This window comes from Schistocerca serialis, chromosome 2 (genome assembly GCF_023864345.2).
Source record: "Schistocerca serialis cubense isolate TAMUIC-IGC-003099 chromosome 2, iqSchSeri2.2, whole genome shotgun sequence".
Lineage (NCBI taxonomy): Eukaryota > Metazoa > Arthropoda > Insecta > Orthoptera > Acrididae > Schistocerca > Schistocerca serialis.
Window position 1 is genome coordinate 892,111,077 of NC_064639.1, and position 26,168 is coordinate 892,137,244.

At 39.1% G+C, this 26,168-nt stretch overlaps 1 protein-coding gene across 1 annotated transcript in view; it reads left to right on the forward strand.

Moving 5' to 3' along the window:
• LOC126458230 (dynein beta chain, ciliary-like) overlaps positions 1-26,168 on the forward strand; it is a 477,648-nt gene that overhangs the window by 349,010 nt on the left and 102,470 nt on the right. The window contains exons 24-25 of the mRNA XM_050095128.1: positions 14,259-14,469; positions 20,382-20,658. Of these exons, the coding sequence (XP_049951085.1) occupies positions 14,259-14,469; positions 20,382-20,658 (488 nt within the window). The remainder of the gene's footprint in view (positions 1-14,258; positions 14,470-20,381; positions 20,659-26,168) is intronic.

A 26,168-nucleotide genomic window follows, 5' to 3' on the forward strand; every position in this document is an offset into this window, starting at 1 on the left:
AGTGCCCTCCAAGTAGAAAAATACGTTAGCCAAACACACTGCGTCATCCCATTTGTTAAATTCTGCTATACGCTCATATACCTTCAGCCACTTGTTTGGATCTCGGCCATTGTCACCAGAGAACCTGGAAGGATGTCTCATGTGGTGGCACACAGTTGCTGTCATCGTAACATCCTCTTCTTCTTCTGTCTCCGGTAGATTGCGATCTGTTGAATATGGCTTGAACTCGGGTTACTCGCCACATAAATGGTGGCTCTGTCGTGGCCTGATGGGAGCCACTGTGTCATCGATAATGTGCGCTATCACAAGTTCCAATATCCAGTGCCTCCACCAGAATAATGTCACGTAGAAGAAGTGTAATTAAATGAATGACGGCCACTAACTTCACTTAACGAAGGTTAGGTTAGTGTTGTTTAACGTCCCGTCGACAACGAGGTCATTAGAGATGGAGCGCTAGCTCGGCTTAGGGAAGGATGGGGAAGGAAATCAGCCATGCCCTTTGAAAGGAACCATCCTGGCGTTTGCCTGAAACGATTTAGGGAAATCACGGCAAACCTAAATAAGGATGGCTGGAGATGGGATTGAACCGTCGTCCTCCCAAATGTGAGTCCAGTGTGCTAACCACTGCACCACCTCGCTCGGTACTTAACGAAGGTTTATTCAGCACTTGCACATACAAGAGCGCGGACCGAACTGCCTCCAGCCAGAACACATATAGTATATATACGGCTACAGAACATTCCAGTACAATGATTCTTGACATTTGTGGATATTTCTAGAATGTACTCGAACTGAATATGGACATTAAAATTGTACAGTCTAGGTGAATTTTGAACTCATGACCCTCCAGGCAACAGTTTAGTATCATAACCACTACACCATAGTACTACTCAGCTTCTTCTGTGACAATATGCATATAACAGAAGTTCTTTACTGACAGTGCTCCTCAGCTTTTACAGCAGATATATGGAACGTGCCACTCTGCCACATATCTTCCCTGTGTGGGTATCCAAGCTGAGCTTTCGATCTATTTGAAATCCTAATAATTTTACTGTTTTATGATGACTGGGATCATTCAGATTGAATACAATAGCTTCAGTTCTACTATCATTCTTCTACAGTACATTTGCCTCAAACCAAGAAGTGCACCTCTCTATTGCCACTGCCATGCTGTGTTGCACATTTTCAAGATTGGTATCACAAGTGATGAGTGATGTGTCATCAGCATATAGCACTGAATCACATGATACAACTGCAGGTAAATCATTTATATAAATAATGAAAAGGAAAGGTCCAAGAAAAGATCCTTGAAGTATGCCCTTTACAACTGGGAGACATTCTAACGTTTGATTATTTACCTTAACTAACTGGTTTCTATTTTCCAAGTATGACTGCATTAAGCATAGAGCATTCTCTCTCACTCCGTAGTGGTAGAGTTTCTTTATGAGAATACCAGATGAGACCATATAAAAAGCTTTCCTGAGGTCCAACAGTGATGCACAGATAATATCTTTATTTTCAAACCAATTGTGTATTTTTGCTACCATATACTCTCCACCGCTTTGACTGTAGAAAGGCTGAATCTGAAACCATACTGTGAGGAGGTGACTATATCATTATATTCAAAATATTGATTCATCTGTTTATGCATGCAGTATTCTATTATTTTTGATATTATGGGTATAAGTGATATTGGTCGATAGTTGTCTGTTGATGCCATATCTCATTTCTTATGTACTGGTTTAACTGCAGACATTTTTAAACATGCTGGATAATTACCTTCATTTAAGATTTTGTTGCTTATTTTAGTCAGTGGTGTTATAATTTGATTTCTGAGATTTTTAATAACATAATTTGAGAGACCATAGTAATCCTCTGCTCTAGAATTACTGAGCTTAGCTATTGCCATCTTCTCAGTTAAACAAGTCCAGTGAAAGCTGTCTGCTAATTGCTCATTTCTGGCACCAATGCCTCTGCCTTACTCACATTATCCATTATGCTGTTATCTGATTGAGGACTGACAAAATGTGCATTTAGAATATCAGGTGGAATTGGTGTCTGGTATACTTTATCACAGTTAGTTTCTGCTTTAATAATTTCCCATGCAGCTTTGCATTTATTCATTGAGTTCAGTATATATGTATGTATGCTGCCTTGATTTCAATCAGTTCATCTTTTTCACTTTCATATACATTTCCTTGTCAGCATTATTGTGCTTGGACCTATCATGACAGAGTAGCATTATGATTCTTATTCTACTTAGATTTGGGGTGTACCAGTTTTTTAGATTTTGTGGTTTGGTGTTACAATTTTGCTTTGATATTCTCTTGCAGCGTTTAGGGCAACACGCTTCAAAATTTTCAGTTAACAGCTCTAGATATTTGTTGGTAGATTCATTTGCACCTGCAGTGGTTATTATTTTATGCCATTTTATTAAATTCAGTTTACTTATCAACTTGTTTAGCTTTGATTTGTTAATTGGTCTTAAAATTTTTCTACAGTCTGTGGAAGTTTCAGGTGCTTTACTGATAAGAGTTTGTCTGAGCCACGGTCCCTCATGATTTGAAATGCCTAGCTTGATTGTGTTGAATTCTATTTTGTTTAGATGAAAATTACAAATTATGTTATCTAGACATGCTCCTGTCTTGTGGGTCTGTCATTTATGCAACTGAGGTTAAGGGACCTTAATGTATTTAGCAAGTGATCAACCTTTCTATTCTTAAACCTGATGTGTATATTGATATCACCAAATATTAGTATTCTGTAATTTTTGTATTTGAGTAGCAAGAGTATCAGTTTCTCCAGAAGCTCCACAAAAAGGTCTTCATTGTGTTTTGGGGGGCGGTATACTGAAGCTATTATAATTTCCTGGTTTGGCAGCATTATGGCTGCAGCTTCAAATTTTGCTTCTATGCACAGTCCACTTACATCTATAACTTCATAGATTAGGTTCACACTATTTTTAACATATACAGATACACCACCATGTTTAATGCTTGTTCTACAGTAGCTGGTTGCCAATTCATATCCAAATGGTACACTTAATTTAGGTTCTTCTTTGTTAAACCAGTGTTCATTTATTGAAATCACAATGCAGTTTTAAGTTTTCCAGCCAATACTGAAGTTCATTAAGTTTGTTCTTAAGAGGATACACATTAATATGTAAGAACATTAAACTTGTACTTATCTTACTGTGGTTTTCCTGTAGCCCTTGAGCAAAAAATCATTGAGATGGGATGGAACTGTTGCTTTCCTCTTCCTGATATACTGATATGGCCATTTGATGGATTTTCCAATGTTGACTGCTCCTTTAGATGGCATGGTGGTGAAGTTCTTGTCTTATTAAGGGGATAAGTGGCTCCTATTACTGTTGCTTTCCTATTCCTGATATACTGATATGGCCATTTGATGGATTTTCCAATGTTGACTGCTCCTTCAGATGGCATGGTGGTGAAGTTCTTGTCTTATTAAGGGGATGAGTGGCTCCTATTACTTCTGCCAGTGTTGATGTTGCATTTTCCATTGCCTGTGTTTCTGATGATAATGAATCTTGGGATGCTGCTGTCACTGGTGACTGTGGCTCTGGTGCTGTTGCCAATGGTGGTTGTGGTTCTGCTGTTGACTGGGATGATGATGATGTTGCTTGTTCCAGTACTGCTGTTAATGCTGCATCTGCTTCTATTTTTCTTGGTTCAGTGTGGTCAATCTCATTGTTGGAATGTGATTGTCCAGTTTTTCCATCTTCCTGGTTTTTTGATTTTTCTACTTCTGGCATGATGGTTACTGCTAAGTTGTTTCCCATGTCTTAAGGTCTGCTTTTTGGTTGTTATTGCATACTTTAATTCTCTGCATAGTTTCTTTCTTCCTCTTTTGTTTGTATGCAATCCTTGCCATGTGAAATCTTGTCTTCTTAGGAATCTGTTTACATCAAGTACTGTGACACGATTGTATTGTTCACAGGTTTTTACAATGTACTTGTTCAGCTGATATATGATATAATTTGTCTGTACCCTGTCTTGCTGGTATGGGATTGTACACAGTATCACCCTTGTGTGTAACGTATTCCTGATTAACTCTTCTACAGCATTTCAAATATTACAGGTCGTCTTCCAGTTTCTGCTGTCATTTGATCCAGCACAGACTATTAGGGTGTCTTCTTTTCCTAGGTGTTTGATTCTGCTATGATTGTCTCTAGTAACCTCATTAAATAACACACCTGGTTTAACAAAAGGATGTTACAGAAAGTATTTCTTGTGATAATTCATTTAACAGGCTTACACAGTTTCTGGCGTTTTGGTCAGTCAGCATAAGAACTTTAGTTTCTGTCATAGCTGTATTACATTGATTCCTGATTCCTTTCCCTACTAATTACATTTCTGTTTGTGCAATATTTACATTTACTGGGATGTGTTATGTAACACAATTATTGGAACATTCAGCAATATCACTGTTTTGTTTTTCCTTTTATAAATTTGGTCTACATTTTCAGTCATCTGAACAAATTGATGCACTGTTTGTTGCTCTCATACAGTTTAATTGTTCTTTTAGAGCCTTCAAACTGTCAGTAGGGTGTGCAGTTAGAGCATCCACTCGCAAAACTTCGTCTTTCATTCGTTGTCGGGAAATTTCATCCTGAGTATTTCCTTGTACCATGTTTAGTTTCGAGCCATTGATTTCATTCTGTGCCTTCTGCTGACCAATTTACATACTCTGCATTATGATGATTTACTTTTCTGCAGCATGCTTTGCAGAAAAACATTTTTATTATAGTAAGCGTACCTGGAATACTGGTACTGTTGTGTCTTCATTTCCGTTTCGTTTGTGCACTTTAAACATATAGTTCAGAATTGTACTACTCACTTATTTCAAAGGTTTTCACTAGTATATGCACTGATTTATATTTACACTGTGTCCACAGTTTATACAAATTTCATTAGCTTGATATTGTAACAAACTCTCTTGTAATGGCGAAAATTACACATGTAGACTTGATTCTTCTCTTGTTTATTTTCACAAATTTGACTATATTCACAGTATTATTTCACTAAACACTTGCTATCTTGGTTTGTTTCACTATGTTTAACTGTTCACTATGTGTAACTGTTTCTACTCCCTCTTTTCCTCTATTTTTGTGATAATATGATGCACAGTACACTTAGGAGCACTATAAAAACCTCGACATCTGTATATTACACATATTTTTCACTCTTCATTTTACATTTGAAGCACTAACACACTCGTGATTTGTAGTGTCCACCATGCTACTTCTGCAAAAGTACACTATAGTGAGTTACAATTAACACTAATCTGTTAACATAGTTGATTACAGAAATTACTTGTAGATTTCAGTTTTTAATCCATTACAAATCATGATACTATATGATGGCCATCCAAATGTAAACTTGAACTTTGTTCATTGGACTCACATGGCATGAGCAGTCTGGCATCTTGGGAAATCTTTTATCGTAGAATGAAGATGGAATAGAAGAGTGGACAGCCAGACACGTAGTCAACACACTCAAGTCTGTCATTTCAATATCACTTTGAGTAAACAGGTAATAGCTGTGTCTGTTCCACAATGGATTATTATTCGTTTTTTCACCAAAAAGGAGTGAAAGCAAGTAACATTTTGAAGAGACTGCAAGCACAGCTTGGTGACAGTACTCTGTGTAAAACCCAAGTGTTTGTTTAATCCTTTTGAATCCAATGTCAGACTGTATCTGACACAATTTTCTGATATGGCTCCAATTTTGGATGAATTTCTGACATGTTTTCACTATTGTAATTTCCACGTGCACCATTTTTGGAATTCATTAGGTGCATGGCAGCACTTAGTATGAAGCACTGACACCTCGAACCATATTGTGTTTGCACCTTTCTAGTAGGATAATGACCAGTAGAAAATATGTAAGTGATGATATTGCTAAGTGGCTTCTCAAAGACATTGAGAATGAAGGAGAATTAGTGATGAAAGTGATCATGGAGAGATTGCTGTGCGCAGTGATATAAATTCTATTGAATCACAATCTACTAATGGAGTGCAAAGTCTTGAAGAGACGCAATGTGTAGCAAATACCTGAAGTTTCATCACAGTGGTGATGGTGGTTTCATGAAATTTAATTTTTCTGTCAAGCAACAAGATTTCACCAATCCTCATGGTTTTTGACCAAAATCCGAACTTTATTATTTCCACATCATCTTCACTAACAATCTTATTAGTGAAATTGTGAAATCTACAAACATGTATATTAACAAAGGAAAAATATCACTCCGCTTACAAAACACTGAACATGGCACTCATGGAATGATGTTTCATTAGAAAAATTGAAGGTCTACATCTACATGGATACTCTGCAAATCACAATTAGGAACGGAAAGTTGGTTAAAACCGGAAGTGAACAGTAACGAAATCCTAGACACAGAATGGAATATATACCGCAAGGATAGGATAAACGCCAATGGTGGAGGAGTATTTATAGCAGTAAAGAATTCAATAATATCCAGTGAAGTTATTAGCGAATGCGAATGTGAAATAATCTGGGTTAAGTTAAGTATCAAAGGTGGGTCAGATATGATAGTCGGATGCTTCTATAGACCACCTGCATCAGCAACCGTAGTAGTTGAGCGCCTCAGAGAGAACCTGCAGAACGTCGTGAAGAAGTTTCGTGATCATACTATTGTAATAGGGGGAGACTTCAATCTACCAGGTATAGAATGGGATAGTCACACAATCAGAACTGGAGCCAGGGACAGAGACTCTTGTGACATTATCCTGACTGCCTTGTCCGAGAATTACTTCGAGCAGATAGTTAGAGAACCAACTCGTGAAGCTAACGTTTTAGACCTCATAGCAACAAATAGACCGGAACTTTTCGACTCCGTGAATGTAGAAGAGGGTATCAGTGATCATAAGTCAGTGGTTGCATCAATGACTACAAGTGTAATAAGAAATGCCAAGAAAGGAAGGAAAATATATTTGCTTAACAAGAGTGATAGGGCACAAATCGCAGAATATCTGAGTGACCACCATCAAACGTTCATTTCTGAGGAAGAGGATGTGGAACAAAAATGGAAAAAATTCAGAAACATCGTCCAGTACGCCTTAGATAAGTTCGTACCGACTAAGGTCCAAAGCGAGGGGAAAGATCCACCGTGGTATAACAATCATGTACGAAAGGTACTACGGAAACAAAGAAAGCTTCATCATAGGTTTAAGAGTAGTCGAATCATAGCTGATAAGGAAAAGCTGAACGAAGCGAAAAAGAGCGTAAAGAGAGCAATGAGAGAAGCATTCAACGAATTCGAACATAAAACATTGGCAAACAATCTAAACAAGAACCCTAAAAAGTTTTGGTCATATGTAAAATCGGTAAGCGGATCTAAATCCCCTATTCAGTCACTCGTTGACCACGATGGAACCGAAACAGAGGACGACCGAAGAAAGGCAGAAATACTGAATTCAGTGTTCCGAAACTGTTTCACTGCGGAAAATCGTAACACGGTCCCTGACTTCAGCCGTCGCACGGACGCCAAAATGGAAAATATTGAAATAAACGATATCGGAATTGAAAAACAACTGCTATCACTTAGTAGCGGAAAAGCATCCGGACCAGACGAGATACCCTTAAGGTTCTACAGTGATTATGCTAAAGAACTTGCCCCCTTTCTATCAGCAATTTATCGTAGATCGCTGGAAGAACGTAAAGTACCTAGCGACTGGAAGAAAGCGCAGGTCGTTCCCATTTTCAAGAAGGGTCATAAATCAGATGCGAATAATTATAGGCCTATTTCGCTTACGTCAATCTGTTGTAGAATAATGGAACATGTTTTGTGTTCTCATATTATGACGTTCTTAGATAATACAAATCTCCTTCATCATAACCAACATGGATTTCGCAAACAGAGATCATGTGAAACTCAGCTCGCCCTATTTGCCCAAGAAATTCACAGTGCCGTAGACACTGGCGAGCAGATTGATGCCGTATTCCTGGACTTCAGGAAGGCATTTGATACGGTTCCGCACTTACGTTTAGTGAAAAAAATACGAGCTTACGGAATATCGGACCAGGTTTGTGATTGGATTCAGGATTTCCTAGAAGAAAGAACACAACATGTCATTCTTAACGGTTCAAAATCTGCAGATGTAGAGGTAATTTCGGGAGTACCGCAGGGAAGCGTGATAGGACCTTTATTGTTTACAATATACATAAATGACTTAGTTGACAACATCGGTAGCTCCGTGAGGCTATTTGCAGATGACACGGTTGTCTACAAGAAAGTAGCAACATCAGAAGACTCGTACGTACTCCAGGAGGACCTGCAGAGGATTAATGCATGGTGCGACAGCTGGCAGCTTTCCCTAAACGTAGATAAATGTAATATAATGCGCATACATAGGGGCAGAAATCCATTCCAGTACGATTATGCCATAGGTGGTAAATCATTGGAAGCGGTAACGACCGTAAAATACTTAGGAGTTACTATCCGGAGCGATCTGAAGTGGAATGATCACATAAAACAAATAGTGGGAAAAGCAGGCGCCAGGTTGAGATTCATAGGAAGAATTCTAAGAAAATGTGACTCATCGACGAAAGAAGTAGCTTACAAAACGCTTGTTCATCCGATTCTTGAGTATTGCTCATCAGTATGGGACCCTTACCAGGTTGGATTAATAGAAGAGATAGACATGATCCAGCGAAAAGCAGCGCGATTCGTCACGGGGACATTTAGTCAGCGCGAGAGCGTTACGGAGATGCTGAACAAGCTCCAGTGGCGGACACTTCAAGAAAGGCGTTACGCAATACGGAGAGGTTTATTATCGAAATTACGAGAGAGCACATTCCGGGAAGAGATGGGCAACATATTACTACCGCCCACATATATCTCGCGTAATGATCACAACGAAAAGATCCGAGAAATTAGAGCAAATACGGAGACTTACAAGCAGTCGTTCTTTCCACGCACAATTCGTGAATGGAACAGGGAAGGGGGGATCAGATAGTGGTACAATAAGTACCCTCCGCCACACACCGTAAGGTGGCTCGCGGAGTATAGATGTAGATGTAGATGTTAAGTGCCTGGTGGAGGGTTCATCAAACCACCTTCACAGTTCTCTATTATTACAATCTCGTATAGCACGCAGAAAGAATGAACACCTATACCTTTCCGTACTAGCTCTGATTTCCCTTATTTTATTGTGGTGATCGTTCCTCCCTATGTAGGTCGGTGTCAACAAAATATTTTTGCGTTCGGAGGAGAAAGTTGGTGACTGGAATTTATTGAGAAGATTCCATTGCAACGAAAAACACCTTTCTTTTAATGATTTCCAGCCCAAATCCTGTATCATTTCTGTGACACACTCTCCCATATTTCGCGATAATACAAAACGTGCTGCCGTTTTTGAAACTTTTTTGACGTACTCCGTCAGTCCTATCTGGTAAGGATCCCACACCGCGCAGCAGTATTCTAAAAGAGGACGGACAAGTGTAGTGTAGGCAGTCTCTGTAGTAGGTCTGTTACATTTTCTAAGTTTCCTGCCCACAAAATGCAACCTTTGGTTAGCCTTCCACACAACATTTTCTGTGTGTTCTTTCCAATTTAAGTTGTTCGTAATTGTAATACCTAGGCATTTAGTTGAATTTATAGCTTTTAGATTATACTGATTTATCATGTACCTGAAGTTTAAGGAGTTCCTTTTAGCACTCATGTGGATGATCTCACACTTTTCGTTATTTAGGGTCAACTGCCACTTTTCGCACCATTCAGATATTTTTTCTTCATCATTTTGCTGTTTGTTTTGATCTTCTAATGACTTATTAGATGATAAATGACAGTGTCATCTGCAAACAACCGAAGACAGCTGCTCAGATTGTCTCCCAAATCATTTATGTAGTTAAGGAACAGCAAGGGGCCTATAACACTACCTTGGGGAACGCCTGAAATCACTTCTGTTTTACTCGATGACTTTCCGTCAATCACTATGAACTGTGACCTCTCTGACAGGAAATCACAAATCCAGTCACATAACAGAGACGATATTCCATGAGCACGCAATTTCACTACGAGCTTGGTGTAATATTGAACGGGGCCTTGAATTTGAATGCAGAACTATTTGACTGTTTTACAGTAGACTGGTTAGAACAAACTCCATTTTTCAAGGATCTTTTCCTCTGTCTCCTTTTTTATTCAAATATTTTGAATGCTGCATTTATTTTCACCTGTCACAGCACAGATGTGTCACTGTATAAGAGGGAGCAAGGTGAAGGATGTTAGTGAGTATATTGATGGTAAATGCAAAGGACTTGATGTATACCAAAAAGAAATTTGGCTGTAGATGAGACCGCAGTAGGATTCAAAGGAAGAATTCAATTTACGTGCTAATATCCATAGAAGCCTATTATCTTGTGGAACCCGAAGAGTGGTTCACTTTGCATAGCAATTGCAAGCTTGTCCAGATGGTTTAGACTATCGTATCTTTACTGACAGGTTCCATGCAAGCCCCCAGAGTTGCTCAAAATTGCAGGAAATGCAATTTAATCTAACATGTATAGCTATATCTTCTAGGAAAGACTTTCCATGCTATTTGAAGAAGATGAAACTTGATGAATCTGAGTTACACGCCTATCAGAGAAAAGGTCCTCAAACATAGTTGATCACTGGTTACAGAAAGAAAGAGCCTTTGCCATTCCTAAAACTGTCTTTTATTTTGCAATACTCTAAGTTTATTGACGGAGTTGTCAGGGCTTATCAGTATTGTGCTTACGGTTTTACAAGACAATCATATAACTGGTGGAAAAAATTATTCTTTTGGCTGATTGAAGTTATTCTAGTTATATGCTTTACTGAATACAGCAAAATGAATTTGGAGAACAACTGCTGACTCAGCTTTCCTATAGAAGAAATCTGATCAGACTACTAGTCAGTCATGTGAGAAATACAAATTCAGAGATAAAAGTAAGACCCTGGACTTCACCCACGAGAATGTTTTAGAAGTTAGATACAGAAAAAAATTCTAAACAACCTTAAATAAAACACCACATGTAGTTTTAAAAACAAGTGTAAAAAAAATAAGATTGTTAAGTAACCTCATGTTGCATTTTTTTTAATGGTAGCATAATAACCTTTAATCCCTCACATATTTAAAAGGATAAAAGAAATAAATTATGGGGAGGATGCAGTGAGTGGAAAAACAGGCTTGGAAAACTTTAAGCCCAGAAGTTTCAAAATAGTTATGATAAAGTGAAAGATCAAAGCTATAAAAGATGTCCAGTGACCAGTAGCATTGAAGTCAATATTCAAACTGTGTGTGATATTGTAGAAGGTGATTGCTGCATTACTGTTGCCAAGATTGCATTGCCGGTGGGAATACGTGTTGGCCATGTCGATACCATTTTATCTTACAAACTTGGATATGGAAAAATATTGGCAAGGTGGATTTCATTTCTTCTCACCAAGATTCAATAGAATGCACAGAAAGGCATCTGTTGACAACTTCTGAATCACTATGAAGAAGCAGGCCAAATTACAGCCTGCAACGAAACATGGACCCATCACTATACCCAGGATGTGTATGGAGTCAAGGAGAGTTCAAGTGGGGGCACTGATCAAGGCCAATGCTCAAAAAAGTTTTGACAACTGTATTTTGGGACTCAAAAGATATATTACTGATTGACTACCTGAATGGGAGAAGGAAAGAGAATGCGACATACTACTGCAAGCTACTCAATAGTGCCATGACTACTTACGACAACAAACAGTGCCAGCAACTGATTCGTGATGCCCTCTTTCTGCATGGCATTTTATGGCTGCATACAGTGGCACTAACTTGTGAAAAACTCACTGAGCAACACTGGTAACTTTACAATCCAGACTGCTCCCATGTGACTACCACATTTGATTCACTGAAGAAGGCGTTAGGACGACAGAACTTTGAAGATGACACTTGTTGAGCAAGTTGTGTGCTGCTGGGTACTGGGGCAGCCAACTTCTTTCTTCAATGAAGGAATTGGAAAGCTTCATATCTATTAGAAAAAATGTATTTCTTTTGATGGAAACTATGTATGAAAATAAGGCACGCCATTTTTACGTCACCAGTAAAGCTATGTTACGATATTCCAGCTTGTATTTGAACAGCCGTTATTGATATCAGCAGAAAAGCAGCTATTCTGAAGAAACACACTGCTCTTTCTCTTAAAATACATAGCTGTTTTTTATCTACTAATTCATTCTAAATAATTTGAATCAGTCTTTCCTCCTCATCCCGTCCAATAAGTCTGCACTGAACCAGGTGTCTGGGTAACTTTTCCAAACTCTCGTTATTTCTTAAACCTCCCAGTCCTTTTCCTTCATCCCTTTTCCGTCCCAATCCATTCTTCTGCCAGAAGAAGACATTCACCCTGAACACTTGCAAATTTAAGTGTCTGTACATGTATATTCTCCCGCTAATGCTTTGTCTATCCAATTACATTATATTTTCAAAAATTGATTATTTTCATTGATGTAGTAAACATTTAGATAATCATGCTGATTTAAGAGAATACTATAAATTGTGTCTATATTCTGGGAAAATTAAAAACCTGTCAACTGTGTCCCCCCCACTGTTCTTATTTTATTCGTTGATAGGGAGCTGTTCCTCTTGGCCACAATTATCATCAGTTTTCTTCTCTGTGTGAAGGCTTGTTGCGCTGGAAAGTGGATAATTCAATAAAATCTGAATTATTGAAATGTTTTTTATTGCAGACTGAAGGCACGCTTTTCTACAGTGATAACCAGTTTTATTAAGCTGCTGTAAATTCTTCAGATCTTCTGAAAATAAAAAAGGCTTTATTATCTTATCCAGGCCAAGCAAAGTTTGTTTTATGCTCCACTCAGTGAGGGATGAGCTAAATGCCAACACATTGACATGTATGGATTATGCTCTTTTCCATTCAGTACTGTGCTATGGAATTATTTTGTGGGATCATAGTACTGAATCTAGAAAATTATTTATACTGAAAAAAAGCAATCGGAATAATCCTGTACAAAAACAAAGAGGAATGTGTAAACCACTGTTTAAAAAATTAAACATCTTGCCTCTCCCTAGCCAATATATATTTGAAATTCTCTATTTTATTAAACAAAACATCAGTAGATTGCATAAGAATCTGGACAGTTGCCACAATGACAGAAGGTCAAAAAAGTTGTTAAAATTAGTTCCCCATTCTACTTAACTGTATAGCAATGGTGTTAAATGTATGGGAATCAAACTCTACAACCATCTCCTGAAAGAAGTAGAAAGTATTTAGGGGCAAAATATATATATACCTTAAGACCACTCCTAACAAAGCATTGCTTTTACAGCATACAAGACTTACTTGAATGTGATCTATCAGAAATTAAATTATATATTTTTTTAAGTTTCAAAATCAAACTGTTTCATTAGAAATAACTTATTGTCCATGAATGACTTTTGCTGTCTGATTATGACCATTTGTCCATGAATGACTTTTGCTGTCTGATTATGACCAAAATTATTATTTGAAATTATTCTTATTATGGTATTATTATTATGAATACATATGTAATATATCTTCAGTGACGTGTACCCTATAAGAAACAGTGCTGTGTCTGTATAAGTTCTTGTGTCATTTTTTTCACTTGTCCCATATCATGTTGTACACTTCTGTACATTCAATGATTGAGTTGATCAATTAAAAAAACAGATATAAATCTTACTATTTAACAACACTCTAGAAAAAAATTGTAATGATCTGGAATTTTGAGCTAAAAAAAATCACAAAATTGAAGTAATAATTCTGGGACAGAAGTCAGATGGAATTAAGATAAATGCCTCAGTTTTGGAGTACTTTTACAGTACGTCATAGAAGTAGTTACTCAAATAAGTCTTCTGGAAAAAATAATAAATAGAACTAGTCTCAAAATTCCTGCTGAAAAAATATGACAAACATGAAAATGCACCAAAATACACAGGAGCATAAATATGTAAAATAGAGTGAGTTACAAAATTTCAATATCTTGAAGAAACAGCTGAATTGACAAATTTGCAATATATGTAAAAGTTAAAGCATAAGGTCTGACAAAAAATAACTCTGGACTTTTCATTGTTTAACTTATCCTTTGAATTGTTTGTAAGCCTTTATTGTGGTAGAAGTATATGTGTTTATTCCTCTACCATCATTTTAGTTTTCCACATGTACGAACCACTTTTTTATATTCATTATTTGTTAGAATATCAGTGATGTAGTATTATTCTTTTGTAGATTGTTCAACTTGAAGAATTATTAGAAGTACGACATTCAGTATTTATTGTTGGCAATGCCGGAACAGGAAAAACTATGGTTTGGCGCTCATTGTTCAAAACATATCAGAATATGAGAAGAAAACCTGTATTCAATGATCTTAATCCTAAGGCAGTTACAAACGATGAACTTTTTGGCATAATCAATCCAGCAACAAGAGAGTGGAAGGATGGTGAGTGACTACTATACATTTTATAAGAAGGGGTAAATGTAAATAAAAATGTTAACTAAACTGGACTCCACAGTGAATTTCTGCATTTACGTACATAGTCTGCAAGCCAGTACAGTGCTGGCAGAGGGAATTTTGCGGTATTGCCAGTCATTTCCTTTTGCTGTTCCTCTCACAAGTTGAGTGAGTGAAAAATGGTTGCCTGTGTGCTTCTGTATGAGCTTTCATATCCCTTATTTTTTATTCTGTCCATATGAAAGCTGAATGTTAGGGACAGTGCAGTCATTCTGCAGCCTGTCACAAATGCTGGTGTTCTGAAATTTGTGATTACTGTTTTGTGAAAAGATTGTCTTTTTCTCTCCAAGGAGCTCATAAAACATTTCTGTAACACTCTCAAACTGACCAGCAAAAAATTTTGCAGCAAGCCCATGAATTGCTTTCAGGTCTTCCTTTAATTTGACCTGGTAGAATTCTCAATCTCTCTAGCAGTACTCAAGAATGGGTCGCTTTTGCATTCTATACATGGTCTCCTGTGTATTTATTTTTTATTTAATCAGATCTGATTAGGGTCATCAGGCCCTCTCCTACATCAGACCAGGCTTTCACAAGTACAGTACCATTTTTAAATCATACTTATCTATGAAATGACAATTTTAATATGACAAATAGTATTAAAATGATTTGAGTGTCTATAGAGGCATTGTGAGTAAATAATACTGACTATGAACTAATGAAGTTAATACTGACAGAACTTCTATTACTGCTGCTACCACTAATATTAACAATATTAATATTAGTAATAATAACAATAATAATGGTGACAACGATAACAATAATAATAGCTGCAGATATAAAAAGAATTTATAGTTATACAGAATAGATGTTTTCTGGTACAGGGAGTTCTGGGGAAAAGAAAGTTAAGGGAACTGCAGCAATAAGTTTACTGTTACCAGTCACTGTTTATTTACATCCACAACACATTTTGAAGGCTTGAGCCTCAATCATCAGGTGGATTTACATGTGTTAGTATGACATACGTGTGTGTTGTGTTGTGATTTTGGGGTAATTTGAGCACTGTCAAGTGGAGAAAAGGATTTGCATACCCTTGAAGTTTTTATTCCAATGCATGTATTCAACAGTTCAAACAGAGCTCTCCACAATTCCAAAATAATACTGTTGTTACAGTATATATTCTTTGTACTTCTAGATAATGTTTCTATTTTGCTATATTGTTCTTCGCACCTAGTAGTTCCAGGCCCCATCTGTATTCTTTTTCACTTGTTTATTTCCACCTTTAGATATATGTTTAGTTTTTAGTCAAAAATCTCCTCAAAAACATGTTGTAAAATAGTGTTTTGTTTCTCCACTGGACAGCCCCACAAGTTACCCCAAAATTGTAGCACAACAGACGCATGTTGTACAAACAAATGTAGATCCACCTGATGATGGAGACTTAAATCATCAAAATGACTGGTAACAGTGGAACTTATTGATATTTTATATCAGTAATAGTCACAGTAAAACCTAACCTAAAATGTTTGCATTTAAAATGTAACTGCAGCAGCTGCTTGTGGGAAGTGAGGAACATCTGGTTGGAAAGAATGAAGCACATTGGTAACAAGTGTGTGTAGGGACAGTGGTAGTCATTCTTGTTGCTTCAGTAAAAATTTCATTAACTGTCTTCTGAAGCTGGAGATGTTAATCAGTTCTCTAGTGTAATGGAAGAGGTTATTCCAGAGTCAGGCTCCTGCTGCTGAGAAGAACTTTGAGAAAGTGGCTAAATGGTGGAATAGGGCAGAAAGGATTTTGCTCTGATGGGAACAGCTGTTTCTACCACATTGTTCAGGCAAGATTGTTAAGGTTGAGGATGGATATGAGGGACAGTATGCATTGATAAGGCAGCAGATGAGACAGAGGGTAAGAAAATGCCTACACTTGTCTGTACACAGCCATGATAGCTGTGCATATGATGGTGAAATATGGTCAGAGAGGGAAACATCACACATATAATGACCACAAGCATTGATAACCAGTTCCAGGTACCATGAGCTTTCTTGGAAAAGACCTTGCAGGATAACATCACTGTAATCAATTATTGAGAATATAAGTGTTTATACAAGATTCTTTTGGAGGTCAAGATGGAAGAGCTTTTTATATTTTTGTGGGGCATTTAGAGATGCTGAAGCCTTTTTGCAAATTGCAGCTACATGCTCAGACAAATTTAGATTTTCATCTGTTATTAGTCCTAGACTTTTTGGTGAGGGAGAGAAATTGATATTTGTCTCATTTAGAATTAAACACGATAGAGATTCTCAGTTTTTCTGGCTAATGAGCCTGCAATGACCAACCAGTACCACTTGGGTTTTGCATGGCTTGAACTTTAACCCTGTATTCTGTACCCACTTTGATAGTGCACACATGTCATACTGAGATTCTCGAGAGCTGTCTCCAGGTTTATTGGGTTTACACTAAGGTACAACTGGAGGTCATCAGCATGCATGTGGTATTTGCGGTAGGACAAAACCAATGACAAATCATTGACATACAATGAAAGGAGTATAGGACCTAAAACTGAACCCAGGGGGACACCTGGTACTACCCACCTCCACTGCGACTTTATGGTGCCGGACATGACACTCAGACTTGAGTGAAGCCATTGCACTGCACTTGGTGAGAAATTTAGCTACTAAGTTTGATCAGTAAAATGTCGAAATCAGCATTGTGAAAGGCTTTGCTGAAGTCTAAGACACACATGATAGTCGCCTCTGGTGCATCCACGGCAAGTTTGAGGTCATCTGCTACCTTTATTAAGACAGATGTTGTGCTGTTATGTTTATGGAAACTTGATTGATATATGTCTAGTAGGTTGTTTGTAGTTATGTAGTTTGTTAGCTGGCTGTGGACTATACAGGAACAATGGAAATAGGTCAGTAATCATAGGGTGCTGTGTCAACGTCCATTTAGGTAGTGACTTAACTTGTCCCTGCTTCCAGGTCTCAGGGAAAACAGCTGTGGTTAAGGAGTGGTTGAAGATATCTGTTATAGTAGTTAGTAGTGGCTCAGTAATAAATTTCATCATGACCAGTCTGACACACACATTAGCTTTTGATGGTATTGCAAGTAACATGCTTTACATAGAATTTTTTATATTTACAGTCATTTGCCCCCATGAAGTAAACAATGAGTCTATGTTTCAGTCCCGATTCAGCTGTGGTTACAGGTAATGTGAAGTACCAGTTCAGTTCTTACGCTGGAACAAAGGGATCAGCAGCATCTTTTACCTTGCCTATATCAAGACCATTGGACAGCTGATATATTTCTGTTGTTGATTAATGTGTGGGCATAGCTAAGTTTAGCATTTCTCACAGCTTTACTTACTCTGTTCTGCTTCTGCTTGTAAGCAGTATGTTGTCAGGCATAGGGCATAGCTTGTAAGCCTATGTGCAGGGTCTCTGAGATTCATGAGCTGTTTTAGTTCTTACTATAACCCTGTACATAATACTTGGATATTTGTTCCAGCACAAGGCTGGTGGCACACTACACATCAAATATTCCACCATTTGCATCTGTGCAGGCCGATCACCAGAGGCTGGCTGCAGTGGGCCACATGGCCTGTGCACATGGCATGGTATCCACTGCACTGTCTACCTGCTTATAAGTGTAGTGTAGCAGCAATTTGCCCTCGTATTGTGCTCATACTTATTGTCTGCAGCTGCTTGTATAAGTAACTTGATTGTTTTTATGTGGTATCTATATTCTCAACTGTTGTTTATTTGTATGTGGAAGAAGAATAAAGTTTGGCTCACTGTGGCTGTACTGTTGTTTGTGTCTTAAAGTGCAACACAAATGGTGAAGAGTGTGGTGTTCAGTTTTGCGTGCTCATTCTATTTGATTGTTCCTTTAGTTCTTCTGTCCATGGAGGCAGTGCTCCAATCTCTCCTTGAGCAGCAGCAAGCTCTTATGGTTGCTGTCATGAACTGGTCGGTCACATCCACTGCACTATCTACCTGCTTATAAGTGCAGTGTAGCAGGCACTTGCCCTCATATTGTGCTCATACTTATTGTCTACAGGTGCTTAAATGAGTAACTTGATTGTTTTCATGTGGTATCTGTATTCTCAACTGTTGTTTATTTGTATGTGGAAGAAGAATAAAGTTTGGCTCACTGTGGCTGTACTGTTGTTTGTGTCTTAAAGTGCAACACAAATGGTGAAGAGCGTGGTGTTCAGTTTTGCATGCTCATTCTATTTGATTGTTCCTTTAGTTCTTCTGTCCATGGAGGCAGTGCTCCAACCTCTCCTTGAGCAGCAGCAGGCTCTTATGGTTGCTGTCATGAACTTGTCGGTCACATTGACTGACTATACAAGCTTCTCTCATCTCTCATGGACACTCTCATCATGCTGCGTGAATGCTCCTACATCTGTTCACACAAGACTCTCAGACACACAAAGGAAGTACTCACAAGGGACTCTCAGACAGTAAATGTCAGCAAAAATGCAAAAATTTGTCCTTAGTGTAAACAATTCTGTGAGTACTATCTGGGAGTACCTGACTGTCTGATAGCAAAAAACTTTCACATGTATCCCAGCCCTTATAATGTTCTTTCCATATATAAACATATGCCATAATGCTGTTTCATATTAATGATTACAGGACCAAATGATGATGAATGGTGATGAATGTAAGACTGAGTTCCTAAGATTATATGGATTAATGGAGAGAAGCAGGGGGATCATTCTTCTCTCTCTCTCTCTTTCTCATGCAAAGGCTCTCTTTTTCTCATGAGAAGGTGCCCAGTTAATTTCGTGTGATAATCAGAGCTGTCAAGTTCTGTCACTTTTGAGTTAAATAAGTGCTTCACAAAAAAAGGAAGAAAAATTATGGTAATAGTGCTAACTTCTCTTTATGTTACAGAGATTATTAGTTATATGAAACACTGTCCTGATGTAGACAGGGAGCTGAAGTGAAGTAGAAAAGAGAACTGGGCTTGAAACATTGAAAATAATGAAATGAACTTTATAGTCATAATCAAAGTAGAATTTCTTGACCACATCATGAGAAGGCATCTGTACCAACTACTCTATGTGATTACTATTCAGTGAAAGATAACATCATAGAAGTGTTGCAAGAATAAAGGGTTTTATGACTCAGTGTGGAAAAAAATGAAAAAGAAAGGAAGATACTTTTACAATTTTTGGAATTCATGGCCACCATATGTTGTTATCTCGTCATCAGAGGTATGAGTGTATTATAATTTGCTGGGCAGAAATGGAATGGTTGTAGCAGTAAATGTTGCGGGAGTGAACAAAATAACTGATTATCTGTCAGATCTGCATCATAAGGATGCTGTTGTGTGTACATGAAAAGCAACACGAACCAATATTCTAGGAAGTAATGATTCCTATTTGGTATTCCTCATCTAGAACACATTTTGAGGATATGCTGTAGTGACCAATATTTATGCAGTAAATGTATTTGAATGACACATTTTCCATGGAGAATGTGTAATGGATATGCCTTTTTTTTTCAGACACTCCTGTATGAATAGCAATCTAATAGCCAGTCAGATTTTTACCAACAGTTACAGGATAAAATACTGTAGTTTGGTTTAATAGAAATCAACTAACTTTTGGAAATAGTGTGTTAGAAATGATTTACTGTCTGTGGCATGTAGTGATAGTAGTCTACATGACAGGAAAGCTGTGTATTTGGAAATGAAATCATGAGCAAAGGCTGTTTGCTGAGTACAACTGTGTTCACAAAGCAAGTTATATCCTTCTCATTTATAGTCTGGCAGAGCAGTCCAATATTAAGATGTGGCACACATTTTTGTTCAGTGTGTGACCACGTGCTGTGGTCTAACAGTATTTAAGCTTATGGAAATGAAAGATTTTGTCATTTATTATTTTGTTACAGGCCTTCTTTCAGCCCTCATGCGAGATCAGGCCAATTTATCTGGTGATGGACCAAAATGGATTGTTCTTGATGGAGACATTGACCCTATGTGGATTGAATCTTTAAACACAGTAATGGATGACAATAAAATTTTGACACTTGCTAGTAATGAGCGTATTGCTCTAACACCTGTGATGCGCCTGCTTTTTGAAATATCCAGTTTACGAACTGCCACACCTGCCACAGTATCTCGAGCAGGAATATTGTATCTAAATCCTCAGGATCTTGGATGGAACCCGTGAGTCTGTTTTTCTTGTCACTAAAAGTATGAATATATATATCTCTCTGAAATGAGATCCAACCTTCATGAAATCCTCCCCACTCCACCAAGAGTGTCTTTACGCAGTCCACCTAACCTTCGTAACCACTTGGTTCATCCCTATGAAATCCCCAAACCACCTTCCCTACCCTCTGGCTCCTACCCTTGTAACTGCCCCCGGTGTAAAACCTGTCCCATGCACCCTCCCACCACCACCTACTCCAGTCCTGTAACCCGGAAAGTGTACACGATCAAAGGCAGAGCCACATGTGAAAGCACCCACGTGATTTACCAACTGACCTGCCTACACTGTGAAACTTTCTATGTGGGAATGACCAGCAACAAACTGTCCATTCGCATGAATGGACACAGGCAGACAGTGTTTGTTGGTAATGAGGATCACCCTGTGGCTAAACATGCCTTGGTGCACGGCCAGCACATCTTGGCACTGTGTTGCACTGTCCGGGTTATCTGGATACTTCCCATTGACACCAACCTATCAGAACTCCGGAGATGGGAACTTGTCCTTCAGTATATCCTCTTTTCCCGTTACCCACCAGGCCTCAACCTCCACTAATTTCAAGTTGCTGCCGCTCATACCTCATCTGTCATTCAACAACATCTTTGCATCTGTACTTCCGCCTCGACTGACATCTCTGCCTTGTGTCTGTATATGTGCGGATGGATATGTGTGTGTGTGTGAGTGTATACCTGTCCTTTTTTCCACCTAAGGTAAGTCTTTCCGCTCCCGGGGTTGGAATGACTCCTTACCCTCTCCCTTAAAACCCACATCCTTTCGTCTTTCCCTCTCCTTCCCTCTTTCCTGATGAAGCAACCGTGGGTTGCGAAAGCTTGAAATTTGTGTGTGTGTTTGTGTTTGTTATTGTTTCTATCGATGTACCAACATTTTCATTTGGTAAGTTACAGAATCTTTGTTTTTAGATATATATTATAACACATACACAAGTAGTGTGTGTGCTGCTAAATGGAAGATAATAAATGCTGTGTATAAATTCACTCATCAAATAGGACAAGCCTTAAATAGTACTGTAGCATGTCACCAGTTGGTATTTTTTTGATCTTTTCAAGGCTTTTGGTTTTGTAGATCATGACAGTCTCTTATAAAAACTTAAGCCCTATGGACTTATAGCTTTACACACAACTGATTTTAATCATATTTAACAAACCAATCCATCGGTCACCGAATCTGTTGTTGAGAAGCGTACGAACACTTCAACTGAAATGTGCAGGAGCACCATCGTGCATGAGCCACATGTTGTGTCGTACTTGTAAAGGCACGTGTTCTAGCAGCACAGGTAGAGTATCCCGTATGAAATCATGATAACGTGCTCCATTGAGCATAGGTGGAATAACATGGGGCCCAATCAAGACATCACCAACAATGCCTGCCCAAACGTTCACAGAAAATCTGTGTTGATGACATGATTGCACAATTGCGTATGGATTCTCGTCAGCCCACACATGTTGATTGTGAAAATTTACTATTTGATCATGTTGGAATGAAGCCTCATCCGTAAAGAGAACATTTACACTGAAATGAGGATTGACACATTGTTGGATGAACAATTCGCAGAAGTGTACCCGTGGAGGCCAATCAGCTGCTGATAGTGTGTGCACATGCTGTACATGGTATGGAAACAACTGGTTCTCCCGTAGCATTCTCCATACAGAGACGTGGTCAACGTTACCTTGTCCAGTAGCAACTTCTCTGAAGCTGACATTAGGGTTATCGTCAACTGCACAAAGAATTGTCTCATCCATTGCAGGTGTCCTCGTCGTTCTAGGTCTTCCCCAGTCACGAGTCATAGGCTGGAATGTTCTGTGCTCCCTAAGATGTCGATCAATTGCTTCGAACGTCTTCATGTCGGGACACCTTCATTCTGGAAATCTGTCTCGATACAAATGTACCGCACCACGGCTATTGCCCCGTGCTAATCCATACATCAAATGGGCATCTGCCAACTCCGCATTTGTAAACATTGCACTGACTGCAAAACCACGTTCGTGATGAACACTAACCTGTTGATGCTACATACTGATGTGCTTGATGCTAGTACTGTAGAGCAATGAGCCGCATGTCAACACAAGCACCGAAGTCAACATTACCTTCCTTCAATTGGGCCAACTGACGGTGAATCGAGCTCTAACATGGAAATTAAGCATTTCCAGACACATGTCCACATAACATCTTTTCTTTATTTGTGTGAGGAATGTTTCCTGAAAGTTTGGCCGTACCTTTTTGTAACACCCTGTATACAGGGTGTACATTAGGTCCAGGAACATTTTCAATTATTTATTGCACAAGATCTAAACATTGTATAGATGTCATACATATTGCATTTTAAAGAGAAATTCTGGAAGGTTTTTTTTTTACAAACATTCAATATGTGAACCAAGAGTGACCCAGCAGACGTCAATATGGTAATCGAATTCTTGCCATACCCGTCCAGCATGGCATCATTGACTGTGGCAGTCGCTTCCCATATTCTCTCCCGGAGCTCTGCTACATCATGTGGTAGAGGTGGTACATACACCAGATCTTTCTTATTTATTTATCCATCCGTAGGCAATCAGGATTGTATGGATGTTGTCAGCACAGTATATACAATGGGTTCACAAATTTATAATTATCACAGTTGAAATTCATGAATATTGTAACATGAAGATACATTGTTAAACCTCTTAATATCACAGTTGATAATTTTTACTTATAATTATATATTTACATCATTCCAAGTAATAATACCAGAGAAGCAAAGTTGCTACTCACCATATAGTGGAGATGCTGAGTCATAATAGGCACAACAAAAAAGATTCACACAATTATAGCTTTCAGCAGTAGACACACATACACGCACGCACACACACACACACACTCCCCCAAACGCAAATAGCACACACGTCTGCAATCTCAGAGAGCTGAAACCGCACTGCGAGCAGCAGCACCAGTGCATGATGGGAGTGGCGACTGGGCGGTGGTCAGGAGGAGGCTAGGGCAGGGAGGGGGAGTGATAGTATGGTGGGAGTGGCAGACAGTGAAGTGTTGCAGTTTAGCCGGAGGGCAGGAGAGAAAGTGCAGAGGGAGGGAGGGGTTAAGTAGCAGAAAGGAGGGAAATATAAAGTAATTAAAAGACTGGGTGTGGTAGTGGAATGACGGTTGTGTAGTGCTGGAATGGGAACAGGGAGAGGGCTGGATGGGTGAGGACAGTGACTAACGAAAGTTGAAGCCAGGAGGGTTATGGGAATGTAGGATGTATTGCAGGGAAAGTTCCCACCTGCACAATTCAGAAAAGCTGGTGTTGGTGGGAAGGATCCATGTCACAGGCTGTGAAGCAGTCATTGAGATGAGGGATATCATGTTTGGCAGCGTATTCAGCAAAAGGGTGGTCCACTTGTTTTTTGGCCACAGTTTGTTGGTGGCCGTTCATGCGGACAGACAGCTTGTCGGTTGTCATGCCTACATAGAATGCAGCACAGTGGTTGCAGCTTAGCTTGTAAATCACATGACTGGTTTCACAGGTAGCCCTGCCTTTGATGGGATAGGTGATGTTAGGGTCTCAGAGATGGCTACATCAGTACCTCCGTCCACATCAAATCTACTAACCACCAGCAATACCTCCACTTCAACAGCTGCCACCCATTCCATACCAAGAAGTCCCTTCCGTACAGCCTAGCCACCCGCGGTCATCACATCTGCAGTGACGAGCAGTGCCTCTCAAAATATACTGAGGGTCTCACTGAAGCCTTCACTGACTGTAATTATCCTCCCATCCTTGTACAAAAACAAATCTCCTGTGCCTTATCTTTCCAGTCACCCACCACCTCCTAAAGTCTCACAGTCCGGCCACAGAGGAGCATTCCCCTCATAACTCAGTACTATCCGGGACTGGAGCAACTGAAATACATTCTCCGCCAGGGTTTCGATTACCTCTTGTCGTGCCCTGAAATGAGAAATGTCCTGCCCACTATCCTTCCCACCCCTCCTACCGTGGTATTCCACCGTCCACCAAACCTACAAAATTTACTCGTCCACCCTTACACATCCTGTGCTCCTAGTTCCTTACCTCATGGCTCATACCCCTGTAATAGACCTAGATGCAAGACCTGTCCCATACATCCTCCTACCACCACCTACTCCAGTCCGGTCACTAACATCACCTATCCCATCAAAGGCAGGGCTACCTGTGAAACCAGTCATGTGATTTACAAGCTAAGCTGCAACCAATGTGCTGCATTCTATGTAGGCATGACAACCGACAAGCTGTCTGTCCGCATGAACGGCCACCGACAAACTGTGGCCAAAAAACAAGTGGACCACCCTTTTGCTGAATACGCTGCCAAACATGATATCCCCATCTCAATGACTGCTTCACAGCCTGTACCATATGGATCCTTCCCACCAACACCAGCTTTTCTGAATTGTGCAGGTGGGAACTTTCCCTGCAATACATCCTACGTTCCCATAACCCTCCTGGCCTCAACTTTCGTTAGTCACTGTCCTCACCTATCCAGCCCTCTCCCTGTTCCCATTCCAGCACTACACAACCGTCATTTCACCACCACACCCAATCTTTTAATTACTTTATATTTCCCTCCTTTCCGCTACTTAACCCCTCCCTCCCTCTGCACTTTCTCTCCTGCCCTCCTTCTAAACTGCAACACTTCACTGTCTGCCACTCCCACCATACTATCCCTCCCCCTCCCCGCCCCAGCCTCCTCCTTACCCCCACCCAGTCGCCACTCCCATCATGCACTGGTGCTGCTGCTCGCAGTGTGGTTTCAGCTCTCTGAGACTGCAGACGTGTGTGCTAGTTGCATTTGGACGGAGTGTGTGTGTGTGCGTGTGTGTATGTGTGTCTACTGCTGACAAAGGCCTTAATGGCCAAAAGCTATAATTGTGTAAATCTTTTTATTGTGCCTATTGCGACTCGGTATCTGCACTACATGGTGAGTAGCAACTTTCCTTTTCTGGTATTGTTACATTCCATCCCGGATTTTCCATTGTTTGATTCATTCGAAGTAGTCCCTGACAGTATAAAGACACTTTTCGAAGAGGTTTTTTTTTTTTTTTTTTTTTTTTTTTTTTTTTTTTTTTTTTTTTTTTTTTTTTTTTTTTTTTTTTTTTGAAGTTGTCTATTTCGCTTATGTCTTTGATCCCTTGTGGAAGGTTGTTGTGCAATTTAATTCCATTATATAACATGCTATTTTGAGTTTTTGATTTGTTTTTCCTATAGAAGTGGAAGTGTTGTCTGTGTCTGGTTTCATGTGCATGTATAGATCTGTTTATCAGGAACTGCTCAATGTGTTTTTTTATGTATATTACTGTCTGCAAAGTGTATTCACACAGAACTGTCACTATACCCAAAGATTTGAATAACTCTGTGCAATGGGATCTATCGCTACTTTTTGTTATGATTCATAAAGCCCTTTTTTGCAACTTAAATATTGTTTGTCTGTTCTGCTCTGTT